At 44.8% G+C, this 27,579-nt stretch overlaps 1 protein-coding gene across 8 annotated transcripts in view; it reads right to left on the bottom strand.

Annotated features, from left to right (window-relative positions):
• The window catches only part of PRKAG2 (protein kinase AMP-activated non-catalytic subunit gamma 2), a 240,043-nt gene that overhangs the window by 56,710 nt on the left and 155,754 nt on the right, over positions 1–27,579 (bottom strand). For 4 of the 8 annotated variants that reach the window (XM_080665942.1, XM_080665941.1, XM_080665945.1 and 1 more), the window contains one exon: positions 7,876–7,942. In XM_080665942.1, coding sequence (XP_080522068.1) covers positions 7,876–7,942 — 67 coding nt within the window. Of the gene's footprint in view, positions 1–7,875; positions 8,438–8,725; positions 8,791–27,579 lie in introns of those variants that run through there. The other 4 variants (XM_080665946.1, XM_080665948.1, XM_080665947.1 and 1 more) reach the window with 3 other exon arrangements.

The following is a 27,579-nucleotide window of genomic DNA, read 5'->3' as shown; positions in this document are numbered from 1 at the left end:
TGAAGTCTATTTTGTCAGATATGAGAATTACTACACCAGCATTGTTGTTTTTTTCATTTGCATGGAAAATTTTTTCATCCTTTCACCTTCATCTGGTGAGTCTTTTGTTCTGAGATGGGTCTCTTGTAGACAGCATATATTTGGGTCACGTTTTTGTATCCATTCAGCTACCCTATGACTTTTGATTGGAGCATTTAATCCATTTACACTTAGATTATTATTGATAGGTACTTATTTATTGCCATTTTAATTTTGTATGCCTATGTTTTTCTATTTCTTCTTCTCATTACAGCAGTAGTCCCCTTGGCAGTTCTTGTAGTGCTGGCTTGGTGGTGGTAAACTCCTTTAGCTGCCATTTTTTAATTTATTTTTTGTCTGGGAAGCTCTTTATTTGACTTTTGAATGATAGCCTTGCAGGATATAGTAATCTCGGTTTCAGATCCTTGCTTTTCATTACCTTGAGTACTTCACACCATTCCCTTCTGGCCTGTAGAGTTTCTGATGAGAAATCAGCAGACAGCCTTATGGAAGCTCTTTTGTAGGTAACAGTTTGCTTTTCTCTTACTGCCTTTTAAGATTTTCTCTTTGTCTTTAATTTTTGGCATTTTAATTATGATGTGTCTGGGTGTGGGCCTGTTTGGGTTCTTCTTGCTTGAGACTCTCTGTGCTCCTGGACTTGTGTGACTTTTTCCTTTACCAGGTTAGGAAAGTTTTCTGCCATGATTCTCTATCCCTTGCTCACTTTCTTCTCCTTCTGGCACATATATTAGGTGACTACTGTTACATTTCATGTTGTCCTACAGCTCCCTTAAGCTGTCGTCCTGTTTTTTAGTTGTTTATATTTCATTTTGGTTCTCTGATTGTGTGATTTTTCTACCGTCTTCTAATTCACTGATCCAATCCTTGTCTTCCCCTAAACTGCTGGGTATTCCTTCCACTATGTTCTTTATTATGTCATTCTTCATAGTTACTGTATCTCTCCTCATACTATTGAGCATCTTTGTTATCATTATTCTGAACTCTGTGTGAGATAAATTTCTCATCTCCATTTCACTTAGCTCTTCATCTGGAGAATTCTATGTTCTTTCATTTGGGTGTTTTTTTGTCTCCCCATTTTGGCTGCCTGTTTGGGTTTGTGATTATGTATTAGGTAGATCTGTTATGCCGCCCAATCTCTAGGGCTGGACAGTGTCAAATGCAGTTTCTCACTAATTATATCAAGTAAAGGCTCCAAGTCTCCAGAGGCCCACCTCTGCCAGCAGATTCAGTCTTGAGTAGCCTCTGGATTCAGTCTTGAGTAGCCTCAGGCAACTGCCCCATCCACAGGTGGGGCAAGAGGTTTTCCAACAGGGTGGGGTAATTGCTTCTCCCTGGAGGCTAACTGTTATTCTCAGTCTTTTAATGGGCCTCAGAAACTCCACACCATGGGGTAAGATGTTTTCCAATAGGGTGGGACAGCTGTCTTCCCCCCAGGCAAAAACAACCTGGAGAGCAAAAGTCTGCCTGAGAAAGATGTCCTCCGCAGTGTGATGGACTCAGCACAGGAAACTGGTATGTCTGCCTTCCGAGCTCTAACTCCAGAGCCCCCAACCCCGGCTTCTGCTCACACAGCTCCGGTCCACTTTGCCCTTTTCTGCTGGAGCCCAAGGTGAGTGGCTGCACACAAAATTTTGTGCATTGGCCCTTTAAGAGAGTGCCTGCATTTCTCGCCATCTTTCCCTGGCAGACAGCAACCCTGCTGTTTTGCACAGCCAGGTGTTATGTGGACACCTTTCTCAGTTCTGGTGCTCTGGGGGCCCAGCTTGGGGTTTAGAACCAGATTTCTCAGTGACAACCCTCCATAGCTGAGATATCTCTCTGGAACTTCAGCTCCTGTCTCTGGGAACCCAGCCAGTCCTTTTGCACCTCCACCCTTCCTACCAGTCTCTGTGCAGTCTCCCCTTTCCCGTCCTTGGTTATCAGAGTTCTTTCCAGCTGGTCTTCAGTTTATTATTCAGGATGGTTTTTCTTTTTTGTATTTTAGTTGTAATTTCAGTTTGATCCTGGGTGCATGTCAGTGTAGCATCCACTTACTCTGCCACCATTTTTTATCTCTTCGAGAAGAAAACATTTAATCATAAATATTTCAAGCCTGGCAGGAGTGGCTCAGTTGGTTCGGCAACATCCCACGCACTGATAGGTTGCCAATTCAATTCCCAGTCAGGGCACATACCTGAGTTGTGGGTCTGATCCCGGGGAATACTGAAGGCAACCGACTGATGTTTCTCATATCGATGTTTCTCTCTCCCTCTCTCTCTCCCTTCCTCCCTAAGCATGCCCTCAGGTGAGGATTAAAAAAAATTTAAATATTTAATAAAATTATAACTATTTTTATAACAGAGAAAATAAGTCTCTTGTCTAACGGGAGTATGGAAACTCAGAAGGAAGGGCAGCATTTGGATGACAGGTGATCAGAGCTGTTTAATGTAATAGTACGTCACATAATCAAGGAGCAACCAGCTGTGCTGTCACCACAAACCTGACACTTGATGTCTCTGCCACCAGAGGTCAGTACCTGTCACACCATCGTCAATACCATCCAAGTGCACTCAGGAGCTTCCTGAGCAGCTGCTCTAAAGCTCAGTGACAGGGAACACTTCCACACGTTACCACAAACACGCAGAGGCAATTCTCCCTTAAGCCAATTAGGGCAGTGCTTTCCAACCTTTCTGTCATTATCCACCTCCCCTCTTTTTATACATTTTCCCCCTAATTCCATGAAACTACCACAAATATATATACGGCCTATCTGTCCCAAGACTGTGGCCCTTTGGATGGCCACAAACCACTCTAAATGACTAGGCTGACTAATCTTGCAATAAATCTGAAAAGGTTACACTTTGGAAAATGCCATGCAGGTGAAGAAGGGACAGCCAGGACAGAATAGGTCGCCTGGGAGGAAGGAAGCAGGCAGGTGGGGGCAGTGGAGAGGCTGCAAGCAGGACAGGTTGATGAAATGACCACAGTATATTAGGGAAAACCCGCATTACTGAAGAGTCTATGACAGCTGACACAGCAAGAGGGCAGCCAGGAGACAGCACAGGGGAGATTCTTCAAGTGCCAGAATGACAGAGCATTAATCACGAATAAGCTGCTGAAGATTCACCTACTTCAAAGAGCATTCATGGGTTGTGTTTCCACACTTAAAAGTGCGTGCTCCTGCCACTACGTAAGTTCAAGACAGTTAATCCTGATAAACACACACATAGATATGACTGACAGAATAATAAAAACATTTGAAAAGCAAACACAACCATGGGCTAGACCAGGGGTGGGCAAACTTTTTGACTCGAGGGCCACAATGGGTTCTTAAACTGGACCGGAGGGCCGGAACAAAGGCATGGATGGAGTGTTTGTGTGAACTAATATAAATTCAAAATAAAGCAGCGGAGGGGAGAGCAAGAGAACTCTCCGCTCTTTCGGCTCTGCGGGCTGGATAGAACAGCCGAACGGGCCGGATCCGGCCCGCGGGCCGTAGTTTGCCCACGGCTGGGCTAGACGCTGTTCTTGTCACTTTGCATATACCAAACCCAACGTTCTCAGAAAGTAACTACGGTCATACCCCTGATCCACAGGCTTGCCTTCTGTGGTTTCAGTTACCCATGGTCAACCTCAGTCCAAAAATATTAAATAGAAAATTCCTGAACTAAATCACTCATAAGTTTTAAACTGCATGCCATTCTGAGTAGCATGATGGAATCTTACATCATCCCGCTCCGTCCTGCCCATGACGTGACTCCTCCTCTTGTCCAGTGCTCCCCACTGTGAGACACTGCCCGTGAGTCACTTAGCCATCTCCATGATCAGACCAACTGCTGTGGCCTCGCAGTGCCTGTGCTCAAGTCACCCTATTTTATGAAACAACCCAAAGCGTAGTGATGAGGGCAATTTGTATGTGCCAAAGAGAAGCTGTAAAGCGCTTCCTTTAAGTGAAAAAGTACATAAATAGAGGAAAAAACATAGCATATATAGGGGTTAGGACTATCCATAGTTTCGGGCATCCACCAGGGGTCTTGGAATACATCCCCTGTGGATAACGAGGGACTAATGTATAAACTTTTAGTGTCTGTATTCATTGAGATACCAAAACACTGTTGAGCACCTACTCTATGCCAGCCACATCAGACACTGGGAAGAGAGACTAATTGTTAGAGAAGTATAGAAGGGATTGGGGGCATGGCTTCAAAGAGAGAGTGAGATTTGGGTTGAGCCAATGAGGTAGTGGTAAGATTGTCAGGGTGGAGAAGGGAGCAGAGAAGATCTTACCCTCCAAAGATGTAACACCTTAAGGCACAGAGACACGAGGGACACACCAAGGCCGTGAGGGACACACAGAGCAGGGTTCACACAGAGAAGGCTGACCTGTGGGCCAAATCCAGCCCATTTTCGTAAAGGTTTATGGAACACAGCCCTGCCCACTGGACTGATTTGGTCTCTGGCTGCCTCCTGCCTTGCTGTGGGGCACAGGCAAGCTGAGTAGTCATGACAGAGTCGGAGACCAGCTAGTTGGCCCTTACAGAAGTTTGGGGATGCCTGTTCTAGAGTCTTGTTTTCAGAGAGGGGTCTGTGAAGCAGCAGCACCTGGCGGTTTGGCAGAGAGTCAGACACTCAGGTCCCATCGCAGACCCACGGAACTAGGATCTGCCTCCTAAAAAGATCTCTGGCAAAACATTTTAAAAAATGTTTTTATTGCTTTCAGAGAGAGGAAGGGAGAAAGGGAGAGAGAAATATCAATGATGAGAATCACTAATTGGCTGCCTCCTGCATGCCCCCTACTGGGGACGAAGCCTGCAACCCAGGCATATGCCCTGAATGGGAACCGAACCGTGACCTCCTGGTTCATGGGTTGATGCTCACACCAGCCAGGCTCTGGCAATTCTTATGCTCAGAAAGCTCTCCTGTCACTGGCGTGTGGCCGGGAGGAGGTGGTGAGGCTGCAGATGAAGAAAGGCATGCACTTATTCTATAAATAGTCAGACAAACGCGGTAAAGATTTTCCCATAAAGGCGTGGTACCATCAGTCCATGCTCCAGAAAGGTCCCTGGGTCATAATGTGATGGTCAGAGGAGTTGACGTCTGAAAGCAGGTGGGCAGCGGGTGTCAGAACCCAGGCAAAGACCCGCACTGAGCAGGGGACCCTGCCAGACAGCTCCCTTTCTTCCCAGAAGCAAATGACATTCTAAGAGATTACTCCAATTTCACTAGTGCCTCCGATTTGCTTCTAGCAAATATAGCATCAGTTATAATTAATGAGGAAACAAAAAAATACTTAGTAACAAAATATTAGTAATCATGTGTTTCTGTGTACACAAAATGTATCTCCATCTAAGTAATGCTTCCGACCATAATACATAAATGATGAGATTAACTGGATGAGAAGGAAGTTTAAAGATTAAATGAGAATCAACTCCACAGCTATCTCTTATGTAGACTGCTAACACATCAGTTCCCAGGATATTTAGAGGTGTAATGTCTTGTTAGGACCCCCCCCCCATAAATGCATGATTCTGCTTGATATTCAGTTTTTCCATATTTTGGATGAATAAGCAATCTAAAGTAAAAATAAATAAATAAATAAATAAATAAATAAATAAATAAATAAAACAAAGAAAACCAAAGTAGCATTTTAGACAAAACGCCAACACCACTCCTTCTAGCTCGGCTAACAGCTTCTGAGTGATTGCTTAACATTCTTCCTCCTTAAAAATCTAGAAAAGTTTGACAAGGTTATTTGTGGGATTCAGTATGCTTTAGCATAATGAGAGCAATATAGATAAAAATAGATGAGTGAAAATGGGAAATTCCTTTTCTTAGGTGCTTAGGTTTCATAGTTTACATGCATTCCATTGACAGAAACAATGGAAAAGAAATAAGGCTTGTATATCTGCTCTGAGAAATGAAGCATAATTAAATAAATAAATCTCAAGTAAGAAAAGAACCCATCAAATTCATGTTGAGAAGACTCTCTATGTTAAGATTCATTGATAAAGCCTTAGGAAGTCCACAAATTCAGTACAGTGGTTAATGGTACTTAAGATATAATAGTTAATAACATTTCCTCTGGGTTTACACTGCATTAAATATCATCACATGGACTATTTCATTTAATCCTCAAAATACCCTGATATTAGCTCCATCTTATAAATGGGGAAAGTAAGGCACAAAGAGGTTAAGTTACTTGTCCAAACTCACACAGCTAAATAAGAAGTGGAGCTAAGATTTGGAGTGGGGCCTGTGTGCTTGACCATAACTGTGGTACCCAACTGCATCTGCTGTCTACTCTCCTCTTGTCCCCAGGTGAACCTGCAAGAAGTTTAAATGTAGTGGATGCTCATTGTTACTAATGTCAGAGACAAAGAAAACCCCTAGGATTTAGATATTCGCAGTCTTTTTTTTTATATTTTATTGATTTTTTTACAGAGAGGAAGGGAGAGGGATAGAGAGTTAAAAGCATAGATGAGAGAGAAACATCGATCAGCTGCCTCCTGCACGCCCCCTACTGGGGATGTGCCCGAAACCAACGTACATGTCCTTGACCGGAATCGAACCTGGGACCCTTCAGTCCGCAGGCCCACGCTCTATCCACTGAGCCAAACCGGTTAGGGCCATTCGCAGTCTTAATGGAAAGGGGGACACACCATATTGCCCTATAGACAGTGGCCAAAATTTGACCTGTGATAGAATAAAACCAAGGAAAAATGAGGTGGATTCATCAGTAATATAAAATGCAAATTAAATCTCAGTAAAAGTCTGAAATGTATCAAGTAAGCGCTTGTTAATAATAAATATGGATGCAGGCTTTTAATGATAATTACTGTGAATGCATTATTTTCTAGCTAAGGTGTTTGTGAAACTCTACAGAGAATCTAAAACATAAAATAAATGTAGGCACTGGCCTAATGCTATCGGGTTAACATTCTCAGCTGGTTGTTCCTGTATGTCATTTAAGTAATTGCCTGTCAATGAACAGAAGTATTGAAGCAAAGTTGGCACAAGGTACAGCACCCACATGGCACATTCTTTGTTCCAGGAGCTTCATTCTATCAAGACTCTTGGGAGAAAGAGAAGTCATGGAATAAATAATGCAAGTCCGAAAGACAGTGTGCAGGTCTTTCAAATATTTCAAATTGTGAAGCATCTTATACAAAGTTCTTTTTCCACTTTAAGCTCATCATCTTCCATTTAAAATACTAATTTTGCCCAAAATCAAGCTACTGTATTTCCCTTCAAATTTTAACAGTTTTTTTTAAAGACCCAGGTTTTAAACATTAATTTGGCCAAAGAACAAACTCATTCCTTTCACGTTTTAACAGCTTCAAAATAATATCCAGGTAAGTAAGACAAAAACAGGGCAGGGGAAAAAACCAAATGAGAGAAGAGGCGACAGAAATGATGGAGTGACAGTCACCTGAACTCCAATTCACTCAGCCGCTTCAGGTTTTCCCACCTAACTTTCCCCATTTACCAGAGAACACACCCTGGCAGTGGTCTTTTCACAAAAACCAATAAGGGGGCAGTTTGCGTTATTTACAGGAATGGACCATAAACATAACTCGGGGGTCACCCCAGCGCGTACGCGGCATTACAAGCAATGACTACTGCATGACACCTGGCTCCCACTCGGGTTTAGGCTGCTAAGGACAAAAGGACCGACCATCCTCGGACCCCTCGGCTTCCCCTGCGGAGGCACGGCGAGCCACTGCAGACGCTCCGCTGGCCCCGCGCCTCCGATGCCGGGCCGGGCGCGCGGTGGGGTGCGCGGCCTCACGGGCGTAGGGACCCGGCTGCCCGGCTCGGGGCGCACGGGCGGAGCGCTTCGCAGCGCGGGGCACTCACCTTCTTCTTCCAACTCGAATTTCTCCAGCATGCCGGCTTCCACGGGTCCCGGGGCCGCCAGCGCCGCCTGAGGAGGGAGGACAGGGGTCAGCACGCGCTCGGCGGGCTCGTCCCCGCGCGGGGCGGGGGCGCGGGGCCGGGAGCGCAGGGCGGGGGGCGGGGAGGGGCTGGGCTCCGCGGCCCCGCCGGCCGCAGCGGCCTCGCTGGGCGCTGCCGCCGGGAGGAGGGGCCTCCGCGCGGCTCGAACGGAACGGAACGGAACGCGGCCCGGCCCCCGCCCAACCACCGCCCAGCCCCCGGCCGCCCTGCCCCGGCCGCGCCTTCCCGCGCCCCTCCCCGAGTGGACCGCTCCGCCCTCACCCCACCGGCGGCTTTGGTACGGACCGGCGGGGGAAACGCGTGGGAAGGGGACCCCGGGGCGTGAGCGGGCGGCCCCCCACCCCCCTCGGGCCTGGCCGGGCCGTGAGCGGCCATTAGCCGGGAAGGCCCGCGTTCTCATCGCCGCCTCGCCTTTCCACCGCTCAGCTACCCGCACCCATGGCCGGCGCGTCCCCACGGGTCTAACCTGCGCAGGTGTGGTCTGGGCAGCTCGGGGGGGTGGGGCGCGAGGGGCGCGCCGAGGGGTGGGGGTGGAGGTGGGGCGCAGGGGTGGGGCGCAGGGGCGGGGCGGGGCGGGGCGGGGCGGCCCAGCGGAGATGACACCGTGGGCCAGGTTGATTATATTTCTTTTTTTAAATTTTAGGTTAAACTGCCTATTCCCCTCCCATATTAAAAAGAATTGTTTCTCGGGTTTCGCGTACTGCGCTTGCATTTCGTGGCTGCCACTCTCACCCAGCCATGGAAGTCTTACTTCGCTTCCTCTCTTCACCTACGATTCCCTGCTTTGGGTGAGCCGCTGCCAGAAGCGCACCAAATCTAAACCTGGCCCTGGCCACTCGGTCGCCCTGGATCTCGTATCTGAGCCTCTCCTATCGCCAACTCAGATTGGCAGGCAGCATGGCTGGCAGCGCAGAGCTGCCCGGGAGAGCAGCGCAGCGGAAGGTACAGGCACCGAGCTCCGGGTGACAGCCAGCTTCTACACCATCTACAGGGGGCCCTCAGCTCACTCCCAATGCCGGTTCCCTCAGCTCATTCCCAATGCCAGGGCCCTGATAACGAGCCTAGCTCTCCAGTGCTGATTAGAGCTGAAAAGGGGCCCCAGCCTCTGGAAAGGAGGTTTTATCAGTCCTGCAAGCCTAGCCTGGAGGAGCAAGTACTGACATCTCCTTTGCGCTTTCTTTTTGCTCTGTCATGTCAGTTGTGCCAATCCCTAAGTCTTAAGCTTCTTAAAAAGAGGGAAGTAGGGAAGTAGGGGGAGGAAAAGGAGACAAATTACATTTTTTAAGAGGATTGGGGGTAAAAACCTACAGCCATGTCATGGGTAAAAACACAGCAGAGGATTGATTGTGTTCCCTCAAGAGCAGAAACAGAGCAAGGACGTCTGCTTTCACACTGTCCTTATTCCACACAGTACTGAAAGTTCCGGCCTCTGCAATAAGGCAAGAAAACTTACTGAAAGGCATACAAATTACAAAGAAAGACACAAAACCATCCTTATTTGCAGAAGACATGGTTGTCTGCATAGAAAATCCCAAGGAATCTTAAAAACAAATGAACACACAAACAAAAACCTCCAAAACTAGAATCAGTGAGTTCAGCCAGGTCATAGGATACAAGATCAGGCAAAAATCGATCTCATTTCCATACACTAACAATGAACATGTAGAAACTGATATTAAAAACAATTCTATTTACTATCACTGCAAAGGAAATTAAATACTTAGGTATACACTTAAGAAAATGTACAAGATCTATATGCTAAAATTATAAAATGTGGATGAAATAGAAGGAAACCTAAATAAATGAAGAGGCATCCCATATTTGTGGACTGGGAAGTCCCAACATACTAGTAGTAAAGATGTTAGTTCTCCCGCAAACTCATCTTGAGGTTTAATGCAATTCCTATCAAAACTTGGATAAGTTTTTTGAAGACAAGCTTAGTTTAAAATTGATAAGGAAGCCCAGCCAGGGTGGCTAAGTGGTTGAGCACTGACCTATGAACCAGGAAGTCATGGTTCAATTCCTGGTTCATAGGGCACAAGCCCGGGTTTTGGGCGGTTGCAGGCTTGACCTCTGGGTAGGGAGCACGCAGGAGGCAGCAGATCATTCTCTCTCATCATTGATGTTTCTATCTCTCTCTCCCTCTCTGAAATCAATAAAAATACATTAAAACATAAGGAGAGGCACAGGCTCCAGAATAGCTAAAGCAATCTTGAAAAAGAAGAATGAAGTGGGAGGAATCATTCTCCATAAGAAAGCTTACTCCAGAGCTACAGTAATTAAGACTGTGTATTGCATATGATTTCACTTATATGACGAATCTAAAGAAAATAAATGAACAAACAGACTCATAGATATAGAAGAACAGACTGATGGTTGCCAGAGGGGATGGGGGTTGAGGGACTGGGTGAAAAAGGTGAAGGGATTAAGAAGTACAGATTGGCAGTTACAAAATAGTCATGGGGATGTAAAAGATACCATAGGGAATATAGCCAATAATATTGTAATAACTGTGTATGGTGCCAGGTGGGTACTGGAAATATCAGGGGGAATAGTTTGTAAAGCATATGATTATCTAACCAATGTGCTGTACATTTGAAACCAATACAGAATAATATTGAATGTCAACTATAATTGAAAAACATTTAAAAAAAGACTAGTATTGGTGGCAGAGGGACAGGCATATAATCAATAGAAACAGAGAATCTGACCCACATAAATGTGTCAAACTGGTGTTTGATAAAGGTGCAAAAGCAGTGGTGCTCGAGCAACTGGCCATGTAAATGGAGAGGCAAAAAGAAACCTCATTATAAGCCTCACACACCATACAGATGAGCTCAAGTTGGATCACAGACTTAAAAATACAATGTAAACCATGAAACATATAGAAGAAAATTGGATAACATCTTTAGGACCTATTGTGAGGAAAGAGGAAGACCTGATCTCAAAAGCATGAGCCACAGCCCTGGCTGGTTTGGCTCAGTGGTTAGAGTGTTGGCCTGCGGACTGAAGGGTCCCAGGTTTGATTCTAGTCAAGGGCATGTACCTTGGTTGCTGGCTCGGTCGGGGCATGTGTGGAAGGCAACCAATCGATGTTTCTCACTGCTCTCACTTTCACTGTCTCCAAAAATCAATGGAAAAGTATCCTTGGGTGAGGATTAACAACAACAATAAATAAAAAAGCATTATCCACAAAAGGAAAAATTAATAAATTGGACCTCCTTAACACTGTTAAGAGGATGAAAAGGTAAGTTACAGAGTGCAAAAAACAAACAAACAAACAAAAAAAACCCACAAAACTTACAAACCACATAGTAAATTACTAGTATCTGGAATCTGTAAAGAAGAACTCTCAAAACTCAACAGTAGAAAAAGAAAATCCAGTTAGAACATGGGCAAAATATATGAGGAAACATTTCACTGATGGCAAATAAGCATCTGTAAAGATGCTCAACATCATTAGCCAGTAGGGAAATGCCAATTAAAATCACACTAAGTGATCACTATACACCTACGAGAATGGCCAAAATAAAAATAGCAAATGCTGGTGAGGATGCAGAAAAACAATCACTCCTGCATTGCTGTGGGGACGCAACATCGTACCACCAGTCTGGAAAACACTCTGACAGTTTCTTATAGAACTAAACTTGTAACTGCCACAAGACACAGCAATGCACTCTTGGGCATTTATCCCGGATAAATGAAAACTATGTTTACTTGAAAACCTTGTATATGAATGTTCACAGCAGCTTCATTTGTAATAGCACAAACTGGAAATAACAGATGTCATTCAATGGGTGAACAATGAACTAAACCACAGTCATGCTCCACTTAACGATCTGAGAAATGTTAGGTGATTTTGCTGTCGTGCGAATATCATCATATGCACTTACACAAACCTAGATGGCCTAGCCTACTAGACACCTAGGCTATATGGTACAGCCTGTTGCTCCTGGGCTATAAGCCTGTACAATATGTTAATGTACTGAATGCTGTAAGTACTTGGTATCTAAACAGAAAAGTTACAGTAAAAACATGGTATAAAAGATAAAAAATGGTACACCTGTTTAGGGCACTTATCATGAATGGAGCTTCCATTTGTATATTTCTGGAAGCTGTTCTGGGTGTCAGGGAGTGAGTGGCGAGTAACTGTGACATTACATTACTGCCACTACTATAGCATTTATAAACACTTCACTTAGGCAAAACTACATTTATAAAATTTTTTCTTTCTTCAATAATAAATTAACCTTAGTTTACTGTAAGTTTTTACTTAATAAAAAATTTTAAGATGTTTTGACCTTGTAATAACACTTAGCTTAGAACACAAACATATACAGCTGTACAAAAGTATTCTCTTTGTTTATATCCTTACTCTATGTTTTTTTTCCATTTAAACATTTTTTAACTTTTTAAACTTTTTTGTTGTTTAATTTTTTAAAAAGTATGGTGGTGCACAGTGGTAGTGTCAATCATTTAAATTTTGAGAAGTCTACTTTTTAATTTCTTGGTATAATTTTAAAAAGAAATCCCTCTTCGTCTATTCAGAGTGCCATCAGTTTAACCTGTAGTAGGGATGAGTTGGTTTTGGAGACATAAATGGGCAGCTGTGGGCGTGTGTATTTAAGGAAGCTGCTAACTCTGCAAAAGTGGTCCTCAGACTAAAAAGTCCCATTCTGCCCTGGCCGGTTTGGGTCAGTGGATAGAGCGCTGGCCTGTAGACTGAAGGGTCCTGGGTTCGATTCCAATCAAGGGCATATGCCCGGGTTGTGGGCTCTATTCCCAGTGTGCGGTGTGCAGGAGGCAGCCAATCAATGATTCTTTCTCATCATTGATGTTTCTGTCTCCCTCTCCCACTCCCTTCATCTCTGAAATCAATTAAAAAAAAAAAAGTCCCTTCCCATTACTGCAGACATTAGTTGTGAATAGAAATGGAAAAAAATTCATGTGAATCTCTTCAGGTTGACTTCACTTGGTAACGTGTACAGGAGGAGGCTGCGGTGAAAACCTGGATCATGCTGGCAAGGCTGAGCTGCTCTCCATGGGTTGTTTTCACTGAGAAAGCTCATGTCTTCTTCTTAGAAAGGAGCACAGTCTGGACACTAAAAAGGGCAGATAAACTTCTCCATAACACACAAAGATAAACTTCTCCATAACACACAGCTGCCGGGTCGGGCCTGCAGGCGTCTGAGGTGTGCACATATGCTGACAGGGTCAGGTAGTGATGGGTTTCTTAGCGCAAATAATTTAAAATTGGTGATTGTCAGTTGCCCATTCATGGTGATGTTTTCTTGAAGTCTGAACAGACCTGTCTGCTCGCCTTAATTTTAGCTCTTTCAGGCAGGGCCAAGCCTGGAGAGGCCTGGCCATATTCTGCGTTTGTGACCCTCTCTCTTCTGTCTTGGGAACTCAGTGGAGTTCCCAGTTGACCGTTAGTGAGCGAATGCCTGAGAAACGTGGAGCCATTGCAAAGTGTGACCTTTTGGTTGGTGGAAAATGTTATATTACTAAGGTCTGTTGCGCACCATTGTGCCCAGGTGCAGAAAATACAGTATTTTGAAGGACTCTTGGGAGGGAAAACTTGAGTCTGAAAACTTAATCACAAAACGACTGCCACAAAAGCTTTTCTTTATGCATTGAGGTTACATATGAGTTCATTTTGCCTTAATATACAGTATATATGCTAGTGGCCCGGTGCGTGGATTCGTGCACATTGAAAGGAAATTAATCAGTAGAAAGATTCGTGCAGTAATTATGTTACTGCAAAATTACATGTCAAAATAGTATATATAATATAGTATTGTAAAATTAAAACACGTGTGCGATTGGTGCCAGTGAGAGCTTTATATGTATCACGTATGCGCAAGTCAGCATTTATTTTTAAATTGCCAGTGTGCGTCCTATGTAGCAGCTAGTCAGTCGGTTGGACGGTTGGATGGACATATGGCTGGTCACTTAGCCTTTTATATATATAGATAAAATCTTAAATAGCTACTGTGAGAAATCAATCAACTTTATTATTTATTTATATATTTTTATTGATTTCAGAGAGGAAGGAAGAGGGAGAGAGAGAGATAGAAACATCAATGATGAGAATCATTGATTGGCTGCCTCCTGCACGCCCCCCACTGGGGATCGAGCCCACAACCCAGGCATGTGCCCTTGACCGGAATTGAACCCAGGACCCTTCAGTCCACAGGCCGATGCTCTATCCACTGAGCCAAACTGGCTAGGGCGAAATCAATCAACTTTAAATACTAGATGAGTAGCTCCTGAGTAACTCAGGGCATGGGACCCACAGCTCTGAGGTTTTCCCCACTATCTCTGAACTCCGGCTCTGCTCTGCAGAGATGCCCTCTGTGAGGTGGGAACCTGCCACCAGGGCCAGGACAGGAGCAGCTTTCACCCCCACCTCTGGGCTGACCACTCCCAAGCCTCCATCTGAAGTTGAAGGCCATCTGCTGGCCATTGCCACTGAACTTTCTACAGACATTCAAACTCCTCCTGAATCTGTCCCTGCACGTGCTCTCTTCACCACCTCAGAATTCTTTGCTGCTGCCCCACGAAGCTGCATTTCCACTGTCCCATGCTTGCTGGCTGGATCAGCCCTAATTCCTCCTGTCTCGCCCTTCTCCACCCTGGAGCCAACGTGACCTTTTAGAAACACTCCTTGTTTCTCCGTGTGTGGAACCGCTCAATGACTCTCAGGAAGCTTTAGGAATGCTGGCTAGCTCCTCAGCGGGGCCTGAGCGGTTCATTCCTTTACCTTCTTTTCCCCCTGCAGCCCCCGCACTTGAGCCTTAGGCATGTCCCTGCCCACTATACTCAGGGTTTTGAACATTCTGGCTGGTTCCTATTCACTCCTTGAGAATGAGTCTTACGAAAAAGGCTCAGTTTTCCTGATTCTCGGCCTCTTCTCACAGTTTACCTGGTTAATTGCTTCTCTAATCCACACACTTACAAAAAAAAAAAAAAAAAAAAAAAAAAAAAATATATATATATATATATATATATATATATATATATATATATATATATTATTGATTTCAGAGAGTAAGGGAGAGGGAGAGAGAGATAGAAACACCAATGATGAGAGAGAATCATTGATCAGCTGCCTCCTGCATACTCCACAACCTGGACATGTGCCTCTACCGGGAATTAAACCGTGACCTCCTGGATGCTGGCCGGGCACCCACACACTTCATAAGGCACTTACACAGGGTTGGGGTTTACTTTTCGGTTTCCCGAAGCCCCATAAGCTCTTTGTGGGAAGATTGGCTGTTTGGTTATCCTGTGTCGCTTATGCCTGACACATAGTAGACATTCCAAAAAGACTCGAGTGAAATGAATTGTTCGTTATTAGCGAATCACTGGAAATGTGGTGGGTAAATAGTTGATTTAATAGTGAGAATGGTTCAGGGATGATTTCATGCCATTTACTCATGCTCCTTCTTCACCTCATTCCTATTTAGACATTGCACCAATTTCCCTTGAGCCTTGGACCTGACATTTTGAAAAGGAAAGAAAAAGTGACTATGCTAAGAAATAACGCAGCAAACGTTTTTGTTGTAACATGCTCTTCAAGGCCTAGAGATCACTGACACTCTGGTTTGGGTATTAGCTGAGAGCTTTGCTGGCTCTTGACCCCACCCTACTGTTTCAGTTTCTCTGACATGACTATTGATTTTTTTGTTTTGTTTTATGAATCCTCACCTTGAGGATATTTTTCCATTGACTTTTAGAGAGAGTAGAAGGGAGGAGGAGAGACACACAGAGAGAGAAACATTGATGTGACAGAGATACATACTCTGACCAGGGCCAGGGATCAAACCTGCAACTGAGGTATGTGCCCTTCAGGAATGGAACCCGGGACCCTTCAGTCTACAGGCTGACGCTCTATCCACCGAGCAAAACCAGCTAGGCTGTGACTATTGATTTTTTTAAAGTGGTATAGAAATTTGATAAAAACTAAAAAATATTGGACACCATAACTATTCATTCTTCTAATACATTTTAATAAGTATATTTTGGGGGAAAAGTTTTGTTCACTTTGATAGTTTTCCAAATAACCATTTCAGATGCTTTTAATAAAGTTAGCTCCTTCCTCACATTTTTAAATGATTTCCTTTAAACAGCGTTTATTCCACAGTAGCTTTTCAGAGTGTGGCAGCCAGTGTATGTAGTTCAACAAGTCAGCTGAAAATCTGTTTGATACGAAGTATTGTTAAGAAAACTGACAGAACCAAAAAAGTCCTGTTTGTCTGGATCCTTTGTGTTAAGTTATCTTCTAACTTCCCCAAAGTAGACAATGTTAAGATTTTGAAGAGAGTCATTCAGCAAATATTTAGTAACTGCTACCTGCCAGGAGCCATGGCAGGTGGGTCCATGAAATATCCAGATGATTAGAAATGCATATCCAAGATATAAAGTAGGAACCCTCCCCATACATAGGGTCATTCTGTTACTCCTCCAATTCTGATTCTGTGGCGCTTATTAGGGTCTGAAACCGGCATTTCTCTTGCCTTTCACAAGCAAATCCAAATTAGTTTTCCTTTTTTGCTACTTACAGTATTAAGTTTGTGTTTAACACAACTCACTGGGAGCTAAATACATTCTTCTGTTGACACTTATTGTATCATAATATTTTGCCAATTAAAAAAATCAGTATTTCTCCCTAAGCTCAAGAAACCTTTCTACTCTAGCCCTCCAGCTGGCCCACTCATCAGCCCTCTGGAGCAGACCCCGGTGAGTCGTTTTCTCAGCCCTTTCATCCCTGCATCTATGGGAACTCTGGCCAGAAACTGGTGAAAAGTTACACAAATGATTGAGACAGATTGCTTCCATGACTGTTGTGTTTTGTTCTACATAAAGCCATCAAAAGGAAGGACAATAGTCGAGATGCAATTAGCCCTGGCCTGTATTGCTCAGTGGATAGAGCTTCGGTCTGCTCACCAACAGGTCGAGGGTTCAATTCCTAGTCAACCGTGCGTGCGGGAGGCAACCAATCAATGTGACTCTCTCACATCGATGTTTTTTCTCTTTCCCCCCATTCCTCCATGCCTTCCACTCTAAAAATCAATGGGAAAAAATATACTCGGGTAAGGATTAACAAAAAGAAAAAAGGATGAAATTAAAGGGCCCTGTACTTGCTTCTGGTGAATTCTGTGATCTTTATTCCCTATCTAAGGTGCGATGCAGCTAACCAGGATGGATTAGGGTGAGCCTGGGACACAGAGCCAACTACAGGCAGATGTAGGACTAGTGTGCCTCCAAATGTAAATTTATATATATGTATGTATGTATGTTTCAGAGAGGAAGGGAGAAGGAGAGAGAGAGATAGAAACATCAGAATGAGAGAGAATCACTGATCGGCTGCCTCCTGCATGTCCCCCACTGGGGATAGAGCCTGCAACCCAGGCATGTGCCTGACCGGGAATTGAACCGTGACCTCCTGGTTCATAGATTGACCCTCAACCACTGAGCCATGTCGGCCAGGCACAAATGTAAATATTTTAAGAAATATTTTTTGTCTCTTTTTTATTGTGATATATATAATTTACCTGCAACAAACTGTATCCATTTCAGGCATACCACTTAATGAGTCAACATAAAACCATTGCTACAATCAAGATACAAAAACATTTTTTTTTTTACCCCAAGAGTTCCCTGGTGCCCCTTTGTGGTTCATCCCTCCCTCTCTCCGTGGCCCCAGGCTACAGTGACCTACTTTTTGTTACTATAGGCATTTAGGCTGAGTTGCATACCCTCATCATCATGGACCCTCGTGTGTGCCACATTGCATTCAGTTGTAGGGGATGCTGTTGGTGGCCCAATTGGCACCGTTTCCTCTTCTCACCTTTTCTAGAATAATGCCCTGATTTTGTCACAGTGCACACCCTTTCCTTACATGAGCCCTTGAGTCATGATGGGGACCATCACTCCCACGCTATCCAGGGTTCGAGGGGAGGACTTCTGGTTGGAGAGAGCCAGTGCCCACATGCGTGTGTGCACGTCACCTTCCCACTCTCTGTTCCTGCCCCGTCAGCACATAGTCCTGGCTACTGAGGACCAGCTTCCAGAGGAAGCCAGAGCAGAGAGACAGACAGAATTGGGTCCTTGGTGACATCACTGACCAGGCCTATACCTCACCTTGCCTGGGCCCATCCTACCTCTAGACCTGTAACAGGAGACAATAAATGTCATTACCTTTGAGCCAGTTTGAGCTACAATTTTGTCTTACTTTGCACCAAAAACATCCTAAGTGATATTTGTGTATTAATAGTAGATACAGGAGATGATGCTCTAACTATATGCAGGTCATATTCTAATTGTGGATATATCTGCATATGTAACAATGCAAAAAATTAAACTGTTTAAGTGAGCAACTATAGCAACTTCACAGTGTACATCAGTGCTACGGGTACTGTGGGAGGGAAGCTGCCCTCAGGAGCTGCATTGAGGCAGATCTGGAAGGAAGCGAGGAAGGAAGAGCATTTTGGATGCTGGCTGGGGCAGAGGAAGTGCTCTGAAGGCAAAGATGTTTGCATGGCCTTTATCCGAGAGCTAAGGGGTTGTTTGTTTGTTTTTATTTTTAAATATATTTTTATGTTGATAGTATTACAGGTATCTCCCTGTTTGTTTTTACATTTTTATTTATTGATTGATTTTTAGAGAGAGGAACATAGATTTGTTGTTCCACACATTTATGTTCATTGATTGATTCTTGTATGTGCCCTGACCAGGGATGGAGACCCCATCCATGGTGTATCCCGACGATGCTCTAACCAATTGGGCGACCCCGCCGGGACAGAGTTGAGTGTCCTTGTGACGTTAAAGAAAGATAGAAACCAGTGGGAGCTAAAGGAATGGAGTTAGGTTTCATACGGTGGGATAGAAGAAGCGGATGTAAACTTCCTCCAACCGTTTCGGCAATACAGAAGATCCTAATATCTGTGTAGAGTGCAGAGGATGGATTTGAGAGAGCCCCAGATCAGCAGGAATGTTTAAATGTCTTTACAATGAATGTAGAAGTTAAGTGGGAAAGTCTGAGAAGTATCGCAGAAATAAAAATGGGTTGAATGTGGTATTTCAGTGAATTAGGAAGCAAAGAGAAAACATACCAGAGTAATAATTAGGAACAGAAGCACCAAAAGGAGCCTCTGCATAAAGCAATGGAGTCTGTGTGGAAGCAAAGAAAAGCCAGTAAAGGCAAACGGACGGCATCACAGCAGCCGCCCGTGTGGCTGTAAACGCCGCTCAGGAGCTTCTGAAGTTACTGCTCGTTTCGCAAAGGCCTCTGCCAACCCTTTTTATTGACTTTGTTTCAAAAACAGTGGCTTTAGCCTCAGCGTTCTATCCTGTTTTATAACTCTCCTGAAAAGAGTGCAACTTGGAAGTTAAGTTTAGATTAGTACTGTTTTCCTGTAGCAGTCCTAAACAGTGTATACAGTTTGTTTTGTCTTACACAATCTATTACAAGATCTTTAAATTTTTATTTTGTCCTCACCCAAGGATATTTTTTCCATTGATTTTTTTTTTTTTTTTTTTTTTTTTTTTAGATAGAGTGGAAGGGAGAGAGAGGGCGAGAGAAAAACATTGATGTGAGAGAGACACATTGATTGGTTGCCTCCCATACGATCCCCAGCCGGGGCCGGGGATCAAACCCGCAACCCAGATATGTGCCCTTAATTGGAAATCGAAGCCTCGACCTTTTGGTGTGCGGGCCAACACTCTAACCACTGAACCACACCAGTCAGGGTAGATTTTTTTTTTTTAAAGCTTCATGATGCCTAGCAACTCAGGACTTTTTCTCTTCCCTCCCTCCCCTAACCTAGGCCAGCCCCTTATTGTGCCTGCTTTCAGGTTGCTGGAAGGTGCTTTACAAATGAGGTGATGTAGGCTCAGAGCAGCCAGAACAGGGCAGCAGACGCAGAACAGGAATCGAGGAAACCCGGTAGGTGCAGAATTTCAGGTTTTAGAAGCACAACAGTTATGAAGGGTTGAATGGGAACGAACTCACTGCAGGCATCTTCAGCATGAAGGGCAGGCTGCTGGGCATCACTTAGCAATTTTCTCCCTAACTCCTCCTGCCCTGTCTGATTCCTGAGACAGTGTCGGGGACAGGAAGTTGAGACAAACAAGGAGGAGGAACGTGAGAGAAGCTCGGGATGTGTTACTGCTGTTGCTGAACTTACCCTTAAAAATGAAATTATTCCCAAATTTAACCTGGGAGAGTTGCCCAACTTCCAGGTATTGCTCAAATAGGTGAACAGGTAATTTTTTAAAAATAATGTGTGTGTTTTTTTGCATGGCCAGCATGGCTCAGTGGTCGAGAATCGACCTATGAACCAGGAGGTCACAGTTCCATTCCAGGTCAGGGTACATGCCCAGATTGCGGGCTCAATCCCGAGTAGGGGGTTTGCAGAAGGCAGCTGATCAATGATTTTCTCTCCTCATTGATGTTTCTATCCCTCTCACGCTTTCCCTTAGTCTCTGAAAAAAAAATGTTTTATAGAAATTGATTTTAGAGAGAGAGGGACAGTGAGATAGAAACATCTATGAGAGAAAAACATCCACATTGACTGGCTGCATCCTGCATGCCTCCTACTGGGGATCAAGTCTGCAACTGGGGCATGTGGCCTGACTGGGAATTGAACTGGTGACCTCTTGGTGCATGGGTCGACACTCAACCATTGAGTCACAGCGGCCTGGCAGTGAACAGGTAATTTAATTTTCTGCCAATATATTGTTTCTGTGGGCAATTTTGTCAGTGAATAAGCTATGGCAATTGAAAACTCAGTCTAAACCTGCCACCTCAGCAACTCTGCACTGGTGGTTAAGTTAAAAAAGTTAAAGCAGCTTTGTTCCTCATGTCCATAGAGAAATGACACATTTGTCTGGTGAGTCAAGAAAAACTGGAAATAACCAAACATTTAAAAAGGATGACAACACAAGCTACGCTTCAGGACAATGAGCAAAACCACAGTCCATTTCCTATGCAAGAATCTCAGTCCAACAGTGTATTTCGCGCGGCATAGGTCTCTGCAGGATTGGATCCATTTAGAGGGTCTGAGTAGAGAGGCCAATGTCTAGGGTAGCACGTGTGAATAAAGCCAACACCCATCTCTTGTTTCCTGTCTGAGGAAAGGAAGTGACTCAATTGTGTTGGATCAGTACTTTGACTCATATAACATCATGGAATTCCAAAGCCAACAGGGGTACAGATCTCAAAGGGGTGTCATCAGCTGCCCTTTCTTTTATTAAGATCTCAAAGTCAACATGTGTGGCCAGAGCATAGAAAAAATGAAGCAACCCAGCAGTGCGACTGGGAACAAGCTCAGGCTCTGTGCCCCCGAGGGCCCGCCTCTGAGTCCCGCTTGGCCACTGGGGGCTGTGCGCCCAGCACGTCGGCCTCCGAGCCTCAGGCCCGTGTGTGCTGTGCTCCTGGCACTGTCCTCTGCTCAGGCCTGGTGCCCATACATGATAGCTCTTCTCAATGTGGGGGCTGCCCTTGGGCAACATGAGAAGAACACCGACTTAAAAGATAGGCCTCCATCCGAATCATGTCTCTGCCATTTACTAGTCAAAGTCTCCAGCAGATGAGTACATTTCTCTAAACCTTGATTCTTTAAAGAATATTTATTTTATTGATTTCAGAGAGGAAAGGAGAGGGAGAGAGATAGAAACATCAGTGATGAGAGAGAATCATTGATCGGCTGCCTTCTGCATGCCCCACAACCTGGGCATGTGCCCTGACCAAGAATTGGACCGTGACCTCCTGGCTCATAGGTTGACGATCAACCACTGAGCCACACTGGCAGGGCTAACCCTTGATTCTTCACCTGCAAAATGAAGATAATAATATCCCCTGTGCAGGGCTGGCATGAAAATGAAGAGAGAAACATTGATGTGAGAGAGAAATATCGGTTGCCTCACACATGTGCCCCAACTGAGGGTTGAACCCAAAACCTGGGTATGTGGCCTGGAGGATCCAAGATGGCGGCGTAGGTAAACACCTAAACTGCTGCCTCGCACAACAATTTCAAAACTACAACTAAAAAACAAAACGTCTATTACCCAGAACCACGGGAAAGCTGGCTGAGTGAAAGTTCTACAACTAGAAGGAAAGAGAAAAGAGCATTGAGACGTGCACAAGCACTGAAAAGCTGAGGTACAGAGGCGCGCGTATCGGGCTGGCGGCAGGCGACTGGGAGTGCTGCTTTTTTCAACCCGAAGGGAGACAAGCTCCCGATTACTCCGAACTCCAGTTTCTGGGGAGACGCGGGGGACCCAAACTCCTATGGGGAGAAGCTGGACTGTCTGCCATCGGGTCGGAAAGTGAGGGTGCCTTGCTTGCAGGGCTGCGCGCAGGAATAATTGTTTACTGCGCTGGGGCGCGGGACGCAGGGACACAGTCGGAGACGCAGAGCCGGCTAACTGGCAGCCATCGCTGTTTGCCATGCCCTAGCCTAGAGACGCTCTGAGACCCCGCCCCGCACAAACTACAAACCCACCCAAGCTCTAAGTAGCGGCTCTAGCATATGAATGGCCTGCCCTATTGCAGCTTAACATAGCAAACTTGCAGCCCCGGTCAGACAGCTCCAAAACCTCCAAACCCCAAGCAAAGAGGAGAAAAACTGTAGTTCTCGCTGTAGCGCCTGCTGGGTGGCCTCAGACAGTAGCTGACCTGCACCCCATTGGAGATCCAGAAGCCAGTGTACCTAGTGGTCAGTGTGAGACACCAGATTTCAACTCCTCACATCCATAAGTGACACATTCAAGAGGCAGACTCAGTGAGCACCAAAGCCCCACTGAAACAAGCCCTGCCCCATAAGTGTGTCTCCAGTGCAGCAGTTCTTCCATTATAGACACAGCGGGTCCTCACAGCCAAGTGGCCTGGAGGTCAATTCCTCCCAGTGTACCAACAGCAATCAAGGCTTAACTACACCAAGATTTTGCACTCAGCCCACAAAGGGGTGCACCAGGAGCATCCACCTCAGGTGATTGGGGAGGCTGAGCTACTGGCCCCTATAGGTCACCTACCACACAAAGCCACTCCATCAACACAGGGAAGCAGAAAAATGCAGAGACAAAGAAACATGTCACGAATGAAAGAAATGGAGGAAAGCAAACTACTGGACGACATAGAGTTCAGAACCACATTTATAAGGTTACTCAAGAATCTTCTAAAAACCGCAGAGAAACTTGATGAGACCTCCAAGGAACTTAGTGAGACCTTCAAGGATCTTAATGAGAATGCCAAAAAAATGGAAAAGGACCAGTCAGAAATTAAGCATACACTGTCTGAAATAAAGAATATACAGAAATTCAACTGTAGATCAAAGGACCCCAAGAATCAAACCAAAGATCTGAAATATGAGGAAACAAAAAACACCCAACCAGAAAAACAAAAAGAAAAAAGAATCCAAAAATATGAAGATAGTGTAAGGAGCCTCTGGGACAACTTTAAGCGTACCAACATCAGAATTTTTGGGGTGCCAGAAGAAGAGAGAGAGCAAAATATTGAAAACCTATTAGAAGAAATAATGACAGAAAACTTTCCCTACCTGGTTAAAGAAATAGACTTACAATTCCAGCAAGCACACAGAACCCCATACAAGAGGAATCCAAAGAGGTTCACACCAAGACACATCATAATTAAAATGCCAAGGGCAAAAGACAAAGAGAGAATCTTGAAAGCAGCAAGAGAAAAACGGTTAGTTACCTACAAGGGAGCACCCATACGACTCTCAGCTGATTTCTCGGCAGAAACTATGCAGGCCAGAAGGGAGTGGCAAGAAATATTCAAAGTGATGAACAGCAAGAACCTACAACCAAGATTACTCTACCCAGCAAAGCTATCATTCAGAGTTGAAGGTCAGATAAAGAGCTTCACAGACAAGAAAAAGCTAAAGGAGTTCATCACCACCAAACCAGGATTACATGAAATGCTGAAGGGTATTCTTTAAGAAGAGGAAGAAGAAGAAAAAGGTAAAGATAAAAATTATGAACAACAAAATGATATCAAATACATACCTACCAACAAGTGAATCTAAAAATCAAGTGAATAAAAAATCTGAAGAACAGAATGGACTGGTGAATATAATAGAATTAGGGACATAGAAAGGGAGTGGACTGACAATTCTCAGGGGGGAGGGGGTGTGAGGGGTGCGGGAAGAGATTGGACAAAAATCTTACACCTATGGATGAAGACAGTGGCGGGGGGTAAGGGCATGGGGTTGGGTGGGGAATCAGGTGGAGGGGAGCTATGGGGGGAAAAAAGAGTAACACCTGTAATAATCTGAACAATAAAGATTTATTTAAAAAACAAAACAAAAAAACAAACAAACAAACCTGGGTATGTGCCCTGATTGGGAATCGAACCTTCGACCCTTTGGTGTACAGGATGACACTCTAACCATTGAGCATGCTGGCTAGGACTCAACTAAATGGATTTTAATTGTGTCCCTAATTTCATCACTTGGCAACCAGGCAGGAAAGACCAGCTGCACCGTGTTGGGAAGTCAAAGAACCTGCGTTTGTTGTAGGAAATCAATGTGCTGAATGCTTGTTTTTGCTTGTAAAGAAAGAATAATAAACTATATTCAAAGAATGGTGGGTAATTTTGCTCCATAGACCCCGGAGCCTGTTGTCCTCTGCCTTCTCCAAATCCACTGAAGATCATTTTAAGACTCAAAATGATATTTTCATAAGCTGATCTAAGTCAGTGTTAGGTTGATAACACACACAGAAACACTATAAAATAGGATTGTCCCATACACATTAGTGAGGGACATATTGTTACAAATGGTTTTTTTAAAAGGCTCTCCATTATTTTATTTTATTGGTTTTAGAGAGAGGAAGGGAGGAGGTGGGGAGAGAGAAGAACATTGATGCAAGAGAGAAACATCCATCGGTTGCCTCAGATGGACCAGGGATTGAACCCTGACCGGGAATTGAACCTGCTGCCTTTGGTGCAGGGGACGATGCTCCAACTAACTGAGCTACAGGCCAGGGTTAAGTTACCTTCTTAGCCATTCAGTGCACAGATCAACAAAAGTGAGCACATTCACATTGTTGTGTAACCCATTTCCAGGATGCTTTCATCTTGGAGAAATGCTATTTTTACGGGAGATGATCAAATAATTCTCCAGGTGAATCTAATTTTTAAAATCAAATGCAAAGAAGATAAATGGAGTGACTTAATCAGGCTAAACCTAGATAACTGAATAGGCTTACCAACGGGTGAATGAACTCGTTACAAGCAATGGTCTTTTAATGGGCAGAGGCACAGCAATCGTGTGAGAGTGACCTCTGTGTAGTTCCTTAGAGCCACCTGCTCCAAATCCCCTTTCCTGAATAAAATACACCTCTTCTTTAACCATGCTCAAGTGGCCAGATGCCATTCTTACTCAGGATTCAAAATAACGTTGGTTTTGAGTTCCATGCCAAGCCTCCAAAACAGTGGGAAAAGCATGTAATCCACACAGCCCCTTGAAACAGCTTCCCTGGGCACCGGGGGATTCGGGCAGTCACTCATTAACAGGTTATGCACGCCACTCTCAGACAGACACCCCGCAGCCTTGTTCTAAACTTTTCCACCGTCTCAACTGCTACGTCCTACCGAGTCATTAAGGGAATGCTATTAATACTGCTTTTATTTTTGTGTCGCTGTTGTACCAATGATACTGCACGAGCTCAAGTTAATGCTTTTCTAATGGCTGTGAGTGAGGGCAGTCCTGGTTCGGAGATTAAAGAATTTCCATCTAAATGCAAATCAAGACAAGCCTGACAGGAATGCGTGAGTGGGTACAATGATTTCCCATCCAGTGGTCAGCGCCCCCCCTCCCCGCAAGCATGTTCACACAACTGTATTGGTTGCAGAGGTGTCCTTGTTAAGGAAACCATACATTTTCCTTCCCCGCACCGTAATGACATAGGTAAAGGTGTTCAGAGTCTTGACTTCTTTGACTTAATATATGGCAAATAAAATGGACAAAGAGGACCTGGCCCGGTAGCACAGTTGGTTAGAGCATCATCCTGACATCCAAGGTTGTAGGTTCAATCGCTGGTTAGAGCACATACAAGAAACCACCAAGGAATGCATAAAAAAGTGGAACAACAAGTCGATGTCTGTCTGTCTCTCTCAAATTAATATAAAAAATAAAATGGACCAAGAGAATAATTTTTTCTACTCTCTGCTTCTCTACTCCAGGCTTACATATCCAGGCCCCCGATGTCCCTAATGTCCCAAAAGAATCAAAGAAAGTGTGCCCAAGATAGAACGTGTCATTTGTCTCTAGACTACAACCCCTTCCTAATGTAAGGACACTGCCATCCATCCTTTCTCACCAGAAACTGGAGTCACCTAGACTCCTCCCACATGGCCCATATCTGCATTTCAGCCTATTTTATCTCTTACATACATTCATCAGGAACCCCTTCCTCTGGATCTTCCCTTCTGTGGCCTTAGTTCATCCCTCTGTCATCCCTCAGGGGACCAGTGTTGATTTTCTTTACTAGGCTTCTCGCTTCGTCTTTCCCCCATGAATTCCAACCACTAGCTGCCTCTGGACTGATGGCTCTATGAAAAGGCAAGTCTGACCAACTCTCTCCTCTACGCCATCGCCTGGGCAGACGTCTGTGATGCTCCTCCCTGGGCTCATGTCTAATGTGCATCCCCTCCTCACTCAAGGGGGTGAAGGGGAAGAAGGGCCTTCCCACCTTAGACTTACATTGCTCTGAATTCCTCCAGTCCAGCGGGAGAGCAGACAGTGTGACTTGATAAAGCTATGAGTGTGGGAGACTACGCAGCCTCATTCTTCAGGACCAGTTACCGTTTGGCAACTTTATGGCCAGTGCAATTCCTGGGCCTCTCAGGGGCAGGACTGCTGACTGCTTCACTGCGGTTTCCTGTGGGCCCTGCTCCACGTCTTCAGTGGGGCAAAGCTCTACTGCTTGTATCTTGCCTCTCTGGGGACCCGTCTCATTCTGCCACTTTGCACGGGATGGCCTATCAACTCATTGGATGTCACCGATGAGTCAGGGGCTGGCAATTTTTTTTCTGAAAAAAAAAAAGGCCAGGTAGTAAATATTTTTGGATTTGCAGGCCATCCCATCTCTGTTGCAAACACTCACCTGTGCTGTTGTAGTAGGAAAGCCGTCATAGAGGGTGCAAAAATGGACGAGTGTGGCCGTGTATCAATAACACTTTAATCCCAAACACAGACTGTGAGCCATTTTGACCCACAGGCCCAAGCGTGCCAACCCCTGAATTGGGGATATGTGTGTGCTAGAGAAGCCGAGACGCTCAGGCTTATCTAGAGGTGGTTGGGAACCATGCCAAGAACATGGATCTTGGAGCTCAATCACCTTGATTCCAATCTTGACATTCGTGTTGCTAGCTATGGAGCCTTTGGGTAACTTTGCACAGATTATCTTGTTTGATCCTCACCACAGTCCTCAGAGGTAAACACTATCTCTCTGGGATGGAGGTGTGGGTGGAGAGGGGTCAAAGGTTCAGGACCTTGTAAGTTCTTTCATCAGCGCACACCCCGCCCATCTTTTAAGAGAAATGCCTCTGGACCCCCTCCGCTACAGCCCTGA

This window comes from Plecotus auritus (genome assembly GCF_963455305.1).
Source record: "Plecotus auritus genome assembly, chromosome: 4".
In the NCBI taxonomy this organism is placed as follows: Eukaryota; Metazoa; Chordata; class Mammalia; order Chiroptera; family Vespertilionidae; genus Plecotus; species Plecotus auritus.
Note: the sequence above shows the minus strand (reverse complement) of the source record. Positions and strands in the feature narration are given on the sequence as shown.